This window comes from Palaemon carinicauda, chromosome 2, assembly GCF_036898095.1.
Source record: "Palaemon carinicauda isolate YSFRI2023 chromosome 2, ASM3689809v2, whole genome shotgun sequence".
Lineage (NCBI taxonomy): Eukaryota > Metazoa > Arthropoda > Malacostraca > Decapoda > Palaemonidae > Palaemon > Palaemon carinicauda.
The window spans coordinates 182,305,037-182,323,667 of record NC_090726.1 but is presented as its reverse complement, the minus strand read 5'-3'; the positions used below and the strand labels follow the sequence as shown (position 1 = coordinate 182,323,667).

Below are 18,631 nucleotides of genomic sequence, written 5' to 3'. Positions count from 1 at the left end.
ATGTGAAAGAATTATTAGAAATCTAAATGAAGAAGAGGCATTGATGATATTAGGGGATTTCAACGGTCATGTAGGATTTTTAGGTTACCAGAATTTAGACAGGAACGGGGAAATGATTCTTGATTGGATGAATGAACATGGGTTAGTCCTATTGAATGGAGATTGAAGATGTAAAGGTATTTATACATGGAAAAGATTGCAACAAAAAAGTGTAATAGACTATGTACTAGTAAACGAACAAATGTATAAAAACTTTAGGGAAATGATTATAGACGAGGAAAAATTGAACTTTGACATCTCAGATCATAATCTGATCACTACAGAACTGGAATTCATGAGTGACCAGAATAAAAATTTTAATAAAGGAAGATGGGAGGAAGTAAAATACTTTAGGACAGATGAGAATAGTTTAAGAGAATATACAACAAGAGTAAATAATAATAATAATAATAATTCTTTATTTCCAATATTTACATTGGGTATTCATAAAATATAAGGCTACAATTAGTAGAGTCATCTTACAAATAGTTCAAATATTTGTTATTTTAGACATACAAAAGTTGTTTTAAGAATCAACAAATCGGCTAAAACTTTGTAATTGAAATAATTCATCAGTAATAAAAGAATATCATGGAATCAGAAAGTATTTACATAGAATATAGTGAGTAAAAATTACTTTTGCCGAATATTGAAATACATTGTCATAGACCACATAAGTTGTGTTAAAAACAAGTCATGTACAAATCGTATTAAAATAACACATAGTAATCAAATATGCATACTAGATTATAAGGAAATCTTAATTTGTAAATAAAAGCCATCTTATCCATAAATATCATCTAAAACTAATTCCAACATCTATAGAAGTACAGTAGTGCCTTCAAAAGCACTTTTAATAAGGCAATTAAGCATAACATTCTTACATTAATCGGGACCATTTAAAATTAGTTTCTTTAAGTTTACATTAAAAGCAGCGAGAGAGGATTTTTGTTTAATTGTGCCAGGTACTTTATTGTAGAATGCTGGGCCTCGAACTCTAAACTGGCGGGAGCCTATCTCTGTTTTCGCCCTTTCTACATATAGATTTTCCTGCTGTCGAGTAGAAACCCCATTAACTACGTGTACTGTTGGAAAATCGTATAACCATTCAGGAGTTATTTTACGTATTGTTTTGAATACCAAATTACAGACATCTATGGTATATTTGTCTTTTATCTTTAACCATTCTAATTTTTTGAGGTAAGGGGATATGTGGTCATGTTTTTTTACATTACCAACAGCCACTCGGGCGGCAAAGTTTTGAAGTTTTTGAACCCTTTTCATTTGTGTAGAGCCAGTTACTCCCCAAATTCTTAAACAGTAGTTGATTATACTCATAGCCAGCGACTGAGCAACTATTTTACGCGTAGAGGAATCAAATGAGTCTTTTACTCTATTTAAATAAATTAAAGTGCCCATCACTTTCTTATAAATTTCATCTATATGCGTTTCAAACGTCATATATCTGTCAAAATAAACCCCTAGATTTTTTACAGCTTTCATGGGTTTAATCTTATTTCCATTAAAATCTATTTGTACATTATCTCCAATTTCTGATATATATTGTCGGGAACCTATAAAAATGAATTGTGTTTTTTTCTCATTAAGAAGCAAACCATTAGTTAAGAAGTAGTATTTGGCCTTCTTTAGTATGTATTCTGCCCTATGAATTAGTTCGTCTATTTCATTTACATTTCCTTCAATTAAGATCTGGGTGTCGTCGGCATATTGGATGACAAAACAGCCGGGTAGTGATTTGACCAGATCATTGACATAAATTGCAAAGAGTATTGGACCAAGAATAGAGCCCTGGGGCACACCAAACTCTACATTTTTTTGGGACGACACAGTTTGCCCCATTCTAGCTGACTGGGATCTGTTATGTAGGTAATTCATAAACCAAAGTGGATCTATACTTAGTGATGTACATTTATCAAATAATATGTTATGGTTCACGCTATCGAAGGCTTTTGAGAGGTCAAGTAAAAGGAGTAGTGAGACTTTCTTATTATCCATGTTATTATAAATCTTATCTGATACTTTTAATAGAGCCGTTTCAGTTGATAATTTTGGCCTAAAGCCGTGTTGACTTTGTGAGATTAGACCATTTGTCTCTAAAAAATCAGTTAATTGAATAGCAATTATTTTTTCCAGAACTTTTGACAATACCGGTAGCAAAGATATAGGACGATAATTGGAAATGTTTTCCATATCACCACTCTTAAAATCAGGAATTACGTGGGGATTTTTCCATAAGTCCGGATACTGTTTAGTGGCTATGGATGTGTTAATTATAACTGTAAGGTAAAATGCAATAATATATAACCCATCCCTAATGAAACGCAAGCTAATCCCGTCAGATCCAAAGGCATTTGTGTTTTTAAGATTTTTTATAATTAATATGACAGTATTACAATCAACAGGAGTAGGCTTAAAAATATCTAATTCTCTAACTGGAATATTACGTACTGTTTCAGTAGAGATATTATATTTCCTAATTTCCTCTTGGGTTTTTTTCGAAAGTTTTTTTCCCGACCTCAGCGAAAAAATCATTGAATTTTTCAGCCTTGGAGTGTACATCAGTTACTGCTGGCAATAGCATAGAGCTCATCTCTGTTTGTTGACCATTAAATAGCATATTTTTTGTTATTTTCCAAGTTGCAGAGACATTGCCTTTAGCTTTCAGATATTCGCTTTTGTAAAACTGCTTACGGCTTGCCGCTAACTTTGAGTTTACTCTCTTCTTCAGGTCTTTATGTTTTTCTCTCAGAAAGATGTTAAAAGTTTGATTTTTTAACTCACTCTTCAGTCTGTCTCTTTCTTTCATGTCTCGCTTTATTTCATCTGTTATCCAGGGCGCAAGGGGACGAACGATTTCTTTCGTTACAACCGGAGCACAAATGTTTAGACAAGCTGTAAAGACGTCGTTTAAAGTTCCAACTTGGTTGTTTACATTGTCAGTATTTAAAATACCATTTAATATATTTACGTTATTCATGAGGAGGTCACAAAGAAAGTCTGGAGAGTAATTTTGCAAACATCTAAAAGTTTTTAAAACAGGTTTCTTTTTTGGCTTACGAATATTCAGATGAGTTAAGATTGTCTCGTGGTCTGCCACCAAGCTTGGTATAATATCAATTTTTGTTATCATAAGTTTAGCATTTGTTATTACGAGATCAATTAAAGACGCTGATGTAGGAGTAACTCTAGTAGGTTTGTTTACTATCTGATCGAAATTTAGTTTTTTAATTAGTTTAGACATTTTATTCTCGGTCTTTAGCAGATCATCATTAAAGTCCCCATAGATAAATATATGCTTATTTCGTAAAATAATTTCTTTAAAAATATCAGAGATATAATCAAAAGAGGTTGCCGGTGCTTTGGGATGGCGATATACGCATCCTACAATAACAGAAGGAAACTTGCGATATTGAATCGAGATCCACTTGTCTTCTACACCCTCACATTTTTCGATCGTTAAATTTATTTCGGTGACCTTCAAATAGTTTCTGACAAATATACATACCCCTCCACCCCGACCTTGATCCTGACGGTAGACATCATATAGGGGAATATTTATAAATGCGTCACTTATATTAGTGTATAACCATGTTTCGCTAACACATAAAATATCAATGTTTTGTTCGTTTAACATAAGTTCTATTTCAAGTTTATGACTTAACAAGGATTGGGCATTAATATGGACTACCGTTAACATATCACTGAATCTAGGAGAGGTCTTCCTGTCGGCACCATCTTCCTGGCCAAGATCCTAGTAGTTGGGGTTTTGTTCACATAATCTACTTTTGTGACCAAATTCATAGCATATGTTACATCTTAGTTTATGATCAAATCTGCAGTTCGATTGTTGGAGATTGAATTCACCGCAGTTATAACAGCCATATCTATTACCTCTAGTATTATGATTACTATAGTTGCCAGTTTTGTTATTTCTATAAGTATAGCCTGAGCCATTACTATCATTATTATATCTAGAACGCGTTTGAGAATTGGCATGTCCCCCTCGAGAGAGGTTCTCTTTCCTAAAATACTTGTTTTTATTTTGTTGGGGCCTCGTTATATTTCTTCCCCTTTTCACTCGATTTGCCAACAATTCTGTACTTGCATTAGTTCCGAGAATATTATTGTTAAAACTACATAAATTTGATTTAACAGCTTTCCAGTTGGAACAAACAAAATTATCTAAGTATACAGAGGAAATGGCATCTACCAATCTAATGGCACCTACTCTTTTAAGTAAATCATAGCATTTATCATTTTGGCCATCGTAACAGTTAATATCTAGGTCGCCAGTTCCTAGCTTGAAGAATTTTTGTGTTTTGATCAACGTAACTCCATTTTTATTACACCATTCTTCCATTTTGATATTATATTCGGTTATCCTTTCAGGTAAATTATTTGTTTTCATTGATGGTACAAGCTCACAGACCTTTACCTCTATTTCTTGATTTTTCTCTTTGAGTTCGGCAATAACGGTGCCCAGATTGTCGATAATTCCCTCCACTGTAATATCCTCGACGAGTAGATCTTGAGTTCCACAATAAATGACGCATTCTTTAGGTGAATGTTCCAGCTTTTCCATTACCCAAGATTTTAGTAAGTCCATATTTGCTTCTGGTAGGGTTCTTACCATGACACTATCTTAAAGGTCACTAGACTTAACTTCCTTTAGACAGGAATCTCCAATGAGTAATACATTTTTCCCATTCAATGGAGGAGTGATGGCTTCAGAGGGACATGATCCGTACTTATTTTGAAGGCTTTCTTGTAGATGTCTGATTTTTTCTTCAGCAAGGAATAATTTAGTTTGTAGCTCTCCTATTATTCTCTCCTTATCGGCTAAAGAGTTATTTATAACATAGAAGTTGTTTTCTGTCTCTCTAACAAAAGTTTCAAACCTTTGATATAACTGTGCCGGTGTAGCAGGAAATTTTTCCCCCCTGACTGAAATTCCCCCCGGGAAAAATAGCCTAGGATCGATTTCCCCCCCCGGGAAAAGCAGCCCGGGCTGTTATTCCCCCGGGGGGAATTTCAGCCCTGGGATATTTTTCCCCCCCTATGCCATTTCTCCCCCCCCCCCTATGCCATTTCTCCCCCCACCCTCCCTTACAGAGAAACTATTTTCATGAATTAAATAATCAACGGTAAGTTTGACAAAATATTAGGAAATATATATATATATATATATATATATATATATATATATATATATATATATATATATATATATATATATTGTGAAAACCTTACTCTTCTTTCGTACTGTCCAGCGCGAAATAAAAAATACACTTGATGCTAAGAAGCACTATGGATGAGAAAGGAGATGATACCAATTCAGTTGTGTTACCAGAGATTATGGGGGAACCGAGTGGGAAACCGGGGTTTTTAGGTTGGGGAAATGTCATAAACAGCAATAATAATGGTCAGAAATGCTAAATAAGAACAAGATAACCAGTTGGTAAAACATATGGATCATGTAAGTGGCTGAACATAGGCCAATCATGATCATTTAACACATTTGAGATTTGTAAAAGGGTACAGAACCTAACAAACCCACCTAACCTAACCTAGTAGTTCCCAGGTCACAACCCCTAGCCGGGGGCAAGCCCCCGGACCCCCTTCCCAGGTCACAGCCCCTAGCCGGGGGCAAGCCCCCGGACCCCCTTCCCAGGTCACAGCCCCTAGCCGGGGGCAAGCCCCCGGACCCCCTTCCAAGGTCACAAAACTTCCCAGGTCACAACCTCTTGGACTATCCCAATATCAGCCTTCATCAATAAATTCTTTAAACAAACAGGCAATTTTTTTTCGTTGCATTTGGAGATTTAAAGTTACGTCTGCACAAATTTCTTGAATTGAGGATATATATACTAAAGAATTTGATTGTTCCCTTACATCCTTCGAAATCAGCAAGCTTGTTTTCTAAGCAATATTGCATGGAGTTTGATACGGATTCACCAAGAAACTGAGCAGCACGCTTAAAATTCATTGTTCTTTTTCATACAAGCAATATGTTGTGACCTCAATTTAATGCTTAAATGTAACCTTTCATTGTCTTGCAATTTGTGCAGCTTTTCTATGAAATCCCATTGAATTCCATGGCAAACAAAAAAAAAAATAAATAATGGTTACTTCCACCAAGCAGAGGGGGAATCTTGGCCCAGAGGGGGGAATATTATCCTGGGACAAAGTTCCCCCGGGGGGATATATATCCTGGGCCATATTTCCCCCGGGGGGAATTTCGGACGGGGGGAAAACCAGATCGTTACACCGGGTTTGATATCTGTAAGTCACGGTCTCTATCTTGGCTGGGAGCATGCGATGGATGATTTTCTCCAATATTTTCATAATGCTCCATTAGTTTATCAATTAAGGCATCTTTATTCGTCCAGATACCTCGTCCTAGTTGACTGCAATGCTTTTGGAGTTCGCTTTTTGTGCATCTGGCAAGTGTTTGCCGTGAAGGACTGTTCAGCGACGATAAAAGAGTATTGCCTCTCTCTCTGTTTTCTCTCCGCATTTCTTCTCCTACTTCATTAGCAGTGTCTGGATACATATTTCAATTTTCTTACTGAAATATTTGGTTTTTTGTAAGATGAACACTATAATAACTACAGTATTCTAAAATATCAAGAAACGATATTCGGTATTCAAGAGAAACAACACAGTTTTAGAGTCTTGACGTCATAAGGTGTTTACTGCGCATGCGCGGAAAAGGAAAAATTTGTGTAGGGGTCTCTTACTCAGATTTAACAGTTTTGAATTGCTATATTAACTATGTTCACATTAGGTGTAAGTAATCACTATATCACTATCATTGTCACTGCACATTCAACTTCAAGAATTAATCACCATTCTATGTCAGCCACTATTATAACCACGAAAAATAGCCATTTAAAGAGGAGCTCTTTAAACCGTGACCATACACGTGCGCGAGAGAGAGAGAGAGAGAGAGAGGAAATTGTAAGAGATAGACAGTGAAACAAATATAGAAAAGAAAAAAGAAGTATTGAACATAATGTGGAAGAAAAGACAAAACAGTACAAGAAGATAAGCTTTAGAGGCGCCGTTGTAAAAGCTATGTCTCACCCCAGAACCTGAACCTGAACCATCAAATTTAATTATTATTCTTAAATTTTTTTTATAAAAACTACAGATATTTTGATTCATACAAAATATTTATATTCCATCTCATAATATAATTAGTGAATACTATAAAAAAAGACTTTTTAAAGATATATAGATGAAGTTCAAACGTTTGTTTTGGTCTGACGTCACGAACGAAACATTGTTTAAAGTCTGCGGATGTGTCACGAGTGACGAGCGTTTCCATGCAAGTGTACAAGTTATTTTGATACAATATATTGAAATCTTACATTAGATTTTTATTGCCTCTTCGTCGATAGATCGTACTTATAACGTGAGCGCATCTTTGATAGTGCTTTTGAAAATAGGAAAAATGGGTGACACAGAATTGCTCTCCTTGAACTGGGACAACCATGGGGCAACATTTTGTGATGCACTGGCGTCCCTCCTCTGGAGGGGAAAGGACAAATACACAGATGTGACCGTGTCATGCGAGGGAAGGTTTTACCAAGTGCATAAATTTGTGTTGTCCACCTGTAGCGAGTACTTTGAGAAGGTCTTTGAGAACACCCCATGTAAACATCCAGTGATCGTGCTGTCGGACGTCAAGTGCGATGTGCTCGAGTCTCTACTTACTTTCATGTACAAAGGCGTCGTCTCGGTGGCACACAGGGACTTATCGAGGTTGATTAAGGTGGCAGAACTTTTACAAGTCAAGGGTCTTAAGTTACCCAACGAACCTGCAGCGTTCAGTGAATTAGGATCCAGTAAACTTTCCAATGAGGGTCTGCTGAGTTCCAGATCGAGTTCAGACAGCCCATCTCCAAAGAGGAGGAGACGAGGTGAAAGCAACAATTACCTGACAAGCTCCTCCCAATCCAGGAACAATGATTCTCACGAGTCATTGAGGTCTGAAGATAGAGATAATAGAGTCAAAGAAGACAGGTTGTTTGACCTACCCCAAAAGCCTCTGTGTTCTGCGGTAACGGTCAGTGTGGTTGAAACCTCGGTCAAGGGAGATATTCTAGATAATGATCATGTAACTGACATTCTTGAGTCTGAATATGGTGGGTTAGGGGATCATTCTGGAGATGTGTCTCGAGGTACTTGTGGCCTTTCAACACCCAGGTTAGATGATGCAAAGGATGGTGTCTCGGAACCGTCTCCTGTAACTCATCCTCATCCTGATCCTGTTTTAGAAGTCTTAGCCAGTCCTTCTGGAATACGAGGGGTGTTCGATGGAGGTGTCATAACGAGATCTTCTCGGGGTAAAGTCTTTGCCAGTGGTGATAGTCAGGATATGTCATCTTCTGTCGACCTTCCCACTCAAGACTCTGGACAACTTCCGCAGATGAATCAGGTGCTGGGACAAGAAATCCTCAGAGGAAGGGGTGTTAGCAGAAAGAGGAGGCCTGTGGCTAGTGCCAAAAAGTACTCATGTTCTTACTGTGACTTCCGTACTCATAAGAAGTATAACCTTAAACGCCACATACGGAGACATACGGGTGAAGAGCCTTCATACAACTGAGCCCGTTACGTTCCCACATTCGAACTCACATTGGAGAAAAACCCTACAAATGTGCATATTGCCCCTCAAGTTTTAACCAAAAGGGTACTCTCAGGTACCATGAACGAGCAAAGCACACAGGGGAGAAACCCTACAAGTGTCCATATTGCTCAAAGAGATTTCCACGACTGTTCAATCTCAAAGCCCACAAACGAGTGCACCACACGGGGGAAGCCCTAAACTTGTTCATATTGCCTGATGAAGTTTTGTGAGCTGGCAATCTCAAGAGCCCACAAAAATCTACATCAGTAAATTCTTCCTTGTGCAAGCTAGAAAATAAATGTTAAGCATTTTGGCGACATTCTGCCATAAATTGTCACTTGCTTTATTTAGAAGTTAATAGTTGTCTTAGGCTACATGAGTTCTCATGTGACATTAGAAATGTGAACAAATCATTTTCTTATTTTTTGACTGACTAAACTGAATTGGTAAAGTTGTTTTGTATGGATGTATTCTATTAGTACAGTACAGTACTTAGGCAGTTGTTATTGTTTGATTTGAGAAGCCTTCAGCTGTATGTTCATAAATGCCTTAATTCTTTTTTACTCAAAGAAGGCCAATGAGTATGTGTCATGTAATTCACTTATTCTAGGTTGATTTTGAAAATAATTATTAACTTTATGAAAAAATGTCTCCTTATGGTTCTAGTATGAATATTTGTTGAAAGGCGGAAGTAATTAACATTTTGTTCCGTAACTGACATACAAACCACGCTATTTAATAGGGGTATTACTTTCAGCGTAGCTGAAATGACGAGCCATTAGAATTTTAATGAGGGTTTACTACCCCATCGGTAGTTAGCGGGGGTAGGGGAAGGTAGCTTGCTAACCCCCCCCTCACACACACACACCTGTGCTTTAGCTCACTTTGCTCTCGGCTCGGGTGGTAGTCGGACATGTCCGCTCTCACCCTCGCCTTTCTTGACAGCCATTAATGTCTTTTTGCTTTTTCTTCATCAGGTTTAAGTGTGAAGTTGGCCTCTGCGAATATGCGCACCTGTCCTGGATTACCCGACCGCCCCTGTGAAACATTCATGTCGGGGGTCGAGACAGACCCTCACACCCTTTGCCCTTACTGTAGAGGTCAACGGTGTGATAGTGGTAGCATAGACCGTGGTTCTGTTTCCCGAACTCGGGGTTCGAGAGATGGTGTTGCCTCCCCTAGCGAGGCAGCTCCACTTCTCCCCCCGGGGGAGGATTTGAATTTATCTAATTTGTTTCAGCTTTGGTCTTCTTTGGGGCTCGAGGGTTCGCCCTCCAAGGAAGCACATCTTGATATCATCCGATTGGGTGCCGCTGTCAAGCAATCGCCGACTTTGGCAGAGGTTGATCCTCTGTCCATTGTCGACGTTGTGGTGTCAGAGGTATCCAATGCGGTATCTCCTAATACCTCTGCCTCTTCTCATCCCGCAGTAGCTGAAGGCTTAGTTTCTCCCGTTCCTGCTTAACCCTACGAGGGAGAAACTAAGTCCAACAGTGTCTCCTGCCGGTGATTCTTCCCCTTGGGGGAGTTCACTTACAGAGACTCCTCTTTGGAGGAGCGCCATCGCACACAGGTTCCAACTGCGTGCTCGCGTGCAAGGGATATCTCTCCTGTGCGCGCGCCCTACAACATCTGGGGTGCGCGATCTCTTGCCCGCACACCCTCGGGCCCATCATCCTGATCCTGCGCGCCCACGCGAGCGCACAATCAGCCTTCTGTGCACGCTTCTACGCGACATCGCTCGCCTGCGCGCACTCGCATGCGCATCAGCAGTTCCCCGCACGCGACCCGGGTATTCCCCATCGTGCGAGCGCCAGCGCGATTACCAATACCCTCCTGCACACAAGACTGCAGCACAGCGCACGGCAAGGTCGTCATCGCCACATCCCCCCCCCCAGCCAGCAGCCATAGTTTGGAGCACTAGTCAGAGCGGTTGCGCAGGCTTTCAAGCCTGTTCTCTCTGAATTGGGCCACAAATCCTTGGGTGCGTCTACCCCCCGGAAGAGAAAAAGAGGAGTTTCGGACGCGGTGATTTCTCAAAGAACTAAGCTGTCTCCTCGTAAGCCTTCGAGGCAGGCTCCCTCCCCCTCCAGACTTTTTCTCCCTCCCTGTCGGACGAGGATTTCCGGTCCTCAGGGGAGTCACGTGAGGTGAGACGTTCCCCCATCGCACCAATGAGGGAAACCCCACCTTGCGCTGAAAAGTCTTCCCGGGTAGGGGCGGAAAAGAGCCTACCTCCGTCGTTGTTGGAGTCCTGCATCCCTCCCAGGAGGGAGTCGAAGGACTCTTAAACAGTTTCAAAATCCTCGACAAGACTTAGGACAGAGCCAGCCAGTCACACGGAGAACGTCCGCAATTCTCCCCAAGAAGAGCCTTTGGGGACAGGAGACTTCGCTGCGAGTCCAACATCCGGAGGAGAGCTACAGGAGTCAGAATATGCATTTTGTCAGGTTCTTACTCTTATGAGGTCTCTTAATGGGTTTGCTGACCCAGAGATTCCCCCTCGAGAGGGCAAAGACACGGTCTTGGACCGAGTTTTTGGGACTCAAAAGCCTTCTGAGGCCAGTGCGGCTCTGCCCTGGTCTCAGGTGGTTAAGAGTACCAGGGACAAGATCCCGCTCCAGCTCTCTGAGTTAGCCTCCTCCAGCCGATCCAGTGCCGGCAACAAGCTTCTCCCACCTCCTCGCGTACAGCAGAGGAGGTACTTCGAGATCTTAGAAGAGCCTTGTTTAGCTCTTCCTCTTCACCATTCTTTGGAAGAGCTTACCAGGGGAGTCCCTCTTGAGAGACTCTCCAACTGGCAGGTCTCATTCTCGGCGACTGAGATCCTTAATCAGGAGAAGGTTGCGAAGTGTGTTATGCAGGCCACTTCGTGGCTGGATATCTGGTTAGGGACCTTAGGTATCCTGATACGTTCGGAGAATTTCTCCAAAGAACGTACCAGGAAAGCTATGGAAACCTTCCTCCTCTCAGGCACTCGCACGATCGAGTTTCTGGCCCACCAAGTCTCGAACTTGTGGGGGAACACCATCCTGAAACGTCGGGATGCAGTGGCTGAGAGGTTCCATCAGAAGGTCCCTTGCACCGAGATAAGCAGGCTCAGACATTCTTTCGTGGAGGGAACGAATCTGTTTGAGCCCAAAGACGTGGGACATGCTGCCGAGAGGTGGAGGAAGTCCCACCAAGACTTCCTCCTACATAGGGCTTTGACATCCAAGCCCTATAAGCCTCCAGCGCCTCAGCAGCCCCGTCCTAACAAGACCATGAAACCGACAATGGCAGCGAAGACAGTGGTGTCTAAGCCCTTTCCTGTCAAGGACAGGAAAGGCAAGAAGTCCTCCAGGGGAGGGAAAAATCCTAGAGGGAGCAGCCGAGGCCGCAAACGCTAGGATTGGCAGTCCCCCTGCATGTCCACCAGTAGGGGGATGCCTACAAAGTTGCGCAGATAGGTGGCAGCAACTCGGGGCCGATTCCTGGAGGATTTCCGAAATCAGTCAGGGATATCGCGTCCCGTTCACAACATCTCTACCTCCCCTGACGATGAATCCAGTGTCATTGAGCTCCCTTGCCATGGGATCAGCAAGGGGGCAAGCCCTTCGGGCAGAAGTCCAGACCATGTTGAAGAAGGGCGCTCTCCACGAGGTCCTCGACGGGTCCCCAGGCTTCTTCAGTCGACTCTTTCTTGTATAGAAGGCGTCTGGAGACCGCAGACACGGTCAGACTTCCAGTGAGACCACAAGACTTCATGTGTACACTGGATCTGAAGGACGCGTACTTCCAGATCCCAGTCCATCCGTCTTCAAGGAAGTACTTAAGATTCAGCCTAGACAACAAGGAGTACCAGTTCAAGGTGCTGTGTTTCGGTCTCTCCACAGCACCACAGACTTTCACCAGAGTGTTCACCCTAATATCGACGTGGGCATACAGGATCGGCATCCGTCTCCTCCGTTATCTGGACGACTGGCTGATCCTAGCAGACTCGGCGTCATCCCTTCTTCAACACCGAGACAAACTTCTGGGACTTTGCCAGGATCTGGGGATCATGGTAAATCTCGAGAAGTCCTCTCTGCTTCCCACTCAAAGACTGGTGTACCTAGGCATGATTATAGACACCAATCTCCACAAAGCCTTCCCATCAGACGACAGGATAGCAAGGCTGAGGAAGGTCGCAAGCCCTTTTCTCAGACGAGAAGAACTTCCAGCCCAATCATGGTTACGTCTCCTCGGTCACCTCTCATCTTTAGCTCGTCTAGTTCCCAACGGTTGCCTCAGGATGAGATTCCTCCAGTGGCGACTCAATCCCGCTGGTATCAAGGTTACGATTCCCCGGACGTCATGATTCCTATGGGACCTGCGGAACGGATGGACCTCCAGTGGTGGGTGACAGACGAGAAACTACGAAGAGGAGTGGATCTTCTCGTCCTCCCCCCGGATTTGATGCTGTTTTCGGACGCCTCAAAGAAAGGGTGGGGGGCCCACGTTCTGCACCACAGGACCTCAGGCCTGTGGTCAGAATCAGAAGTGCCTCCATATAAATCTTCTAGAGATGAAGGCAGTTTTCTTGGCTCTTCAACAGTTCCAACTGTGGTGGTGATGACCGACAACACCACAGTGGTGGCTTACATCAACAAGCAAGGAGGTACCTTTTCGAAGCAGCTATCCCATCTTCCAGTAGAGATACTGAGATGGACCGAAGTACACTCGATTCCACTATCGGCACGTTTCATTCCAGGCAAGAGGGATGTGCTCGGCAACAGTCTGAGCAGAGCGTCTCAGATAGTGAGTACCGAGTGGTCTTTGGATCATCTAGTAGCCAACAAAGTCCTGACTTTGTGGGGTTCCCCGACTGTGGATCTGTTCGCAACAGCTCTGAACTTCAAGCTTCCGCTGTTCTGCTCCCCAGTCCCGGATCCCAAGGCGCTCTGGCAAGATGCCTTCCAACAACGGTGAGACAACATCGATGTTTACGCCTTTCCCCGTTCTGTCCGATGAGGAGGGTGCTCAGCAAGACCAGAATATCGGTCAGTCTTTCAATGACCCTCATAGCTCCGTTATGGCATCACGCGGAATGGTTTCCAGACCTTTTGCAACTCCTAATGGAACTTCCGAGAGAACTCCCTTTGCGACACGATCTACTCAGACAATCACATGCCAACATCTTCCACAAAGCCGTAGCTTCCCTACGACTTCACGCGTGTAGATTATCCAGCATCTCCTCGCTGAGAGAGGATTTTCGCAAGTTGCGATCAGGATGTCTGGACATTTGCGAAAATCATCCGCATCTGTCTACCAGGCAAAGTGGAAAATCTTCTGTTGTTAGTGTTGTGGAAGGGGTATCTCTCCACTCGATGCCACTATTCCAGCAATAGCGAAGTTCCTTGTGTATTTGCGGGAAGAAATGCGCCTCTCAGTCTCGGCGGTGAAAGGCTATCGCTCAGCCTTAAGTCTAGCCTTCAGGCTCAAAGGAATGGACATTTCTTCTTCGCTGGAACTTTCCCTACTCATACGAAGTTACGAACTTACCTGCCCTCAGTCGGAAGTGAGACCTTTTCCATGGAATGGTGTTCGAGTTCTCAGGTCTCTTAAGAGACCTCCCTATGAACCATTACGCCAGGCTTCAGATCGCCACCTAACTTGAAAGACAGTGTTCCTACTAGCTTTGGCTTCGGCCAAGCGAGTCTGTGAACTTCATTGTCTCTCATATGACATCGCCTATTTAAGGGGATGGGGGGAGGTAACGTTCAAATTCGTCCCTGAGTTTATTGCTAAGACTCAGAATCCGTGGGTGGTGGACCCTCGGTTCGACCCCTTCCAGATTTCGAGTCTCCGTTCTGTAACAGATGACCCAGACCATCTCCTACTATGCCCAGTAAGGAGTTTGAGGCTATATCTCAAAAGAACGGCTGCAGTCTGTCCTCAGGTGCAAGCGTTGTTTGTTAGCACTGGGAGAACTAAGAGGAGGGTCACCAAGAACACCATCTTGGCATGGATTCGTAGGGTGATTCATCTGCCCTGAATCCAGAACCTCCTCCGCCACGTCGCCCTAGAGCATATGATGTTAGGGGCGTAGCTACGTCCCTGGCCTTCAAGAAGAATTTCTCAGTAACGCAGGTTCTTCAGGCTGGGGTGTGGAAGCGTCAGACGACCTTCACAGCCCACTACCTGCAAGACGTGACCCACAGGAGGCTCGATACTTTCTCTATTGCCCCTGTGGTGGCTGCACAACAGCTGGTTTAAAACCTCAGGCTCCTTATTGGACAAGTAGCAGAAGGTTGAGGGCATTGTTACCTGGTCTTAGTCTGCATGAATGAAAAGGTTTGTCTGGCCCTTATTCTTTTCTTCATCTTCCCCTCTCTTGGGGAAAGCAGCATCCTGGGTTTTCTGCACAGCTGATCTCAAACCACTGCAGGTAAACTATGTTTCCTTGTGTTTCTAGTATTAAGCTGATACTGTCACGTCCCCATACCCTTGAAAACTTTCAATCAATCAATCAATCCCCATACCCTGATGAGGTGGTATTGGGAGAGTCCTAGCCTAAAGTTTCCATCTAAAGGACTACAGGTCAACTTCCTAGGACGAGTCACTCTTTGTTATACCTTCACACACAGCTTGCGTAGGCCGCAGTCCTTGCGTAGCAAGGTTCTAGCGAGGTGCAGGGACTCCTTATTTTTGAGTGCTGACACACTCAAATAATGAGCCCCCGGGAAAAGCCAAAAGCCAGTACTGGCTGGGATGTCCCCCCTTCCTAATGGGTGAGTCACCCCTATTAAATAGCGTGGTTTGTATGTCAGTTACGGAACAAATGACAAATTCGTAGATAATTTGTATTTTTCCTAACTATACAAACCTTAGCTATTTAATCAAAATTGCCCGCCAGCCCTATCCCCCTTCAAGTCCTACCTCCAAGCAAAGTGTGCTCAAGCACAGGTGTGTGTGTGAGGGGGGGGTTTAGCAAGCTACCTTCCCCTACCCCCGCTAACTACCGGTGGGGTAGTAAACCCTCATTAAAATTCTAATGGCTCGTCATTTCAGCTGCGCCGAAAGTGATACCCATATTAAATAGCTAAGGTTTGTATAGTTAGGAAAAATTCAAATTATCTACGAATTTGTCATTTTTAATTTATTACAGTATATGCATTTTAGTCTGGTAAGACCCCTTTCCACTTGAGTCAAATGAAATACAGTAATCTTTTTGATAACTAAGGACAAATTTAATTTTTTCTTGATTGTTTGTTTTCTCACCATGTTAATCTTTTAAAAGGGACTTTCAATTTTATATTTTTATTGTCAATTAAGACTTAGAATGAAATGTTTATGGATCAACAAAAACTTAGACCACTTGTCCATGTTCCAGTGGCTGGAAATAATTTTTTGAAGTGTGAATATTTAGGAAAATACAATTCAAATCCATTCTCTGTGTGTTTCTGATTAGCCCTTAAACTTTATTTGTTCTAACACCTGATACAAACTATTTGTTGTTTTAATGTGGATATATATTTTAAACATAAATCTTACCCGCTGGTTATATAAGAATGCTCCGTAGAAATTCAAAATCTCGTGGCAATCGCAGATATGCCAGGTGTACACTAGCGCCCTGGTGGTAGATAGACCAAACTATTCCAACCACTTCAGAACTTCCCTGCGCTCTTGCGAGCAAGAAGTGTTGGAATTCACTCATGATTAACCTGGATGTTAGAAGTATTTTGGTGATGTATACCTAATTTTCGGGTTCTGGCATTCGCTTGTTTGTTTGATCTGTGATCACGTGTTTATAACTTAAAAGGTAGGATTGAAAGGTTTTTCAACCTATTTTAAACCTCACGAAAGCATAATGGCAGGATGTAAACATCTCGTCCATTGATGACGTCACAGCATTATGACGTAGGCTAAAATTCTGACTTGCTTTTTTACAAAGAATGATAAGTGAATACTGTACTTTCTTTTGAAGTATCAAGTTATAAATTAAGTTAAAGGATTTTGTTATTTTAAGAAAATTTTGTCCTTTTAATAGGTTTTCTTTAGATAATCTTCAATCTGTTTTCAAAGGTTAACTAGCGTTCAGTTTATTTATGTTACGCAGTTGTCAGTATTGTTACGATATTACGATTTCTCTTTGTAGCGATTTTTATGAATAGTACATTCTTCTTATAAACTCAGGTTTTTAAGTTGTACTATATAAAAGGAACATTTTATTTTGCAATTGGTTCTTTCGGTATTTTTCTTTAGTCAAAGATTAAAGGAAGTTACAGTTCAGTTATTGTATATACGACGCAGTATTCTTTACAATCGATGTAGCGCACGATTTTGTGTATCGTTTACTTGTTGCTTTTTGGAATACTAAAATTGTTCGTATATTAATTGTACATGTTCCAATGGGTACGGGTGATAATTCGCCTTTTATTGGAACCCCTTAATATAAGGGTTTGTTTTAATTTATAGAGATATTCTTTTCTTATATCTATTAAGGTAATATTTTATATTTGATATTTTGTTGCATTTATATGGGATTCAGTGACTTTTGCATTCCCATTCAAACCATTGACAGAATAGTAAGTCCCTCTCTACGGGGGTCATTTTGTTTGAGAGCGCGTATACTTTGGTTTTCAATAGTAAAAATATCATTTTTACCAAAGAGTAAAATGCAAATTTTTAGTGCTAAATTAGTGCAGTGAAATTTATTCAATTCATTGGAGGGTGCTTCTGTTCAGACCTGTCGTTATCTTAGCCTTAGACCTCTTTCAAGCTCCCGGACCCAGGGGAGAAGTTACGGCGAAAGGAATCGAGAGGCATAACCCTGGGTTACAGTCTTGTAAGATCCGAATGGAAGTCCCCTCGAGCGTTTTCTGTCGATCCCCAGAACGCTCACCCTCGCTATAGGTAAGGCGAGGTAATAGTGTTTTCTAACATTAAGCGAGGATGCGCTTCAGGCGCGAAGCTGAAAACAAAATTAGAATCATTCTGTGTGTGTTATGTTTCATGTGGCGTGGAAGTAGTGCCGCCGCTTCCATCAGATGGGTGTTCGACAGTGGGGAGCGCTATGGAATCGATGAAGAAAATGCTGCATACGTGTCGCCTAAGATTGATCCTAATTGGTCTTTGCTGTTAGACATGAAACAGCAACTATCTTTGTTTATGCAGTCTTATCAGCCTGCCATTGGCAGTGCGGTTGGGTGTCACGATTCTGGTTTTGACGCGGTCGTACAGGAGGCCTACCAGCCGCAATGTTCAACAGTGGGAGAAGGTGGATGCATCGCTTCGAGTACCTGCTTCTCAACGCAAACCGACCGCTCATAGCGCCTAGTGTCAGTCTATCCAGGCGTGCCAACGTTTGCCAGGCAGCAGAGCATGCTACCAAGCGACATGACAGGCAGCAGAGCGTAGCGAAGCGTCAGCGGGGCGGTGCGTCAACGGAGCGAAGCGTCAGCGTCACTGCAGACGCTTTGCCACCTATGACAATAGACTTTGATGTCTACATGACCATGACCGTCTAGCGTTGGGACATTGTTGTTCCAGGCGCTATATTGAGAAATAAATCTTAACTAGAAAGATATTATATTCTCGGACCAAGGCCTGCTGGGCTAATTCTTGGTTGGAAGAGCCAGAATTAAAACCTCTAAGCATTGAGCTCAGAATTCAGAATCCTAAGGAGTGGATTCTTTGGAATCAAGACTTCTCTTCCTAGGATAGATTCTTGTAGGAGGAAGGGAGTGACTTTCAGAAACTCATGTGAGTTTTTCTGAAGAGTTTCCCTTTTATTTTATACCTGCTGCTCCTCGTTCCGACTTCAGAGTTTTCACTAGTTGCGTTGAGGGTGTCTCTATTTATTTTATTATTATTACTAGCCAGGCTACAACCCTAGTTGAAAAAGTAAGATGCTTTAACCCAAAGGGCTCCTATAGGGAAAGATGGCTCAGCAAGGAAATAAGAAAATAAGCATTA

General features: G+C 42.2%; 1 protein-coding gene across 2 annotated transcripts; it reads left to right on the top strand.

Annotated features, from left to right (window-relative positions):
* Positions 1–7,325: 7,325 nt before the first annotated feature.
* LOC137628495 (protein abrupt-like) lies at positions 7,326–9,418 on the top strand. Of its 2 annotated transcripts, XM_068359656.1 has the most exons (2): positions 7,326–8,445; positions 8,533–9,418. In XM_068359656.1, the coding sequence occupies exons 1-2, from the start codon at positions 7,517–7,519 to the stop codon at positions 8,669–8,671; spliced, it is 1,068 nt and encodes a 355-aa protein (XP_068215757.1). In that variant the 5' UTR covers positions 7,326–7,516; the 3' UTR covers positions 8,672–9,418. The 2 variants fall into 2 exon arrangements, with proteins under 2 accessions (XP_068215757.1, XP_068215754.1); XM_068359653.1 differs by having other exon boundaries at positions 7,327–9,418.
* Positions 9,419–18,631: the final 9,213 nt, after the last annotated feature.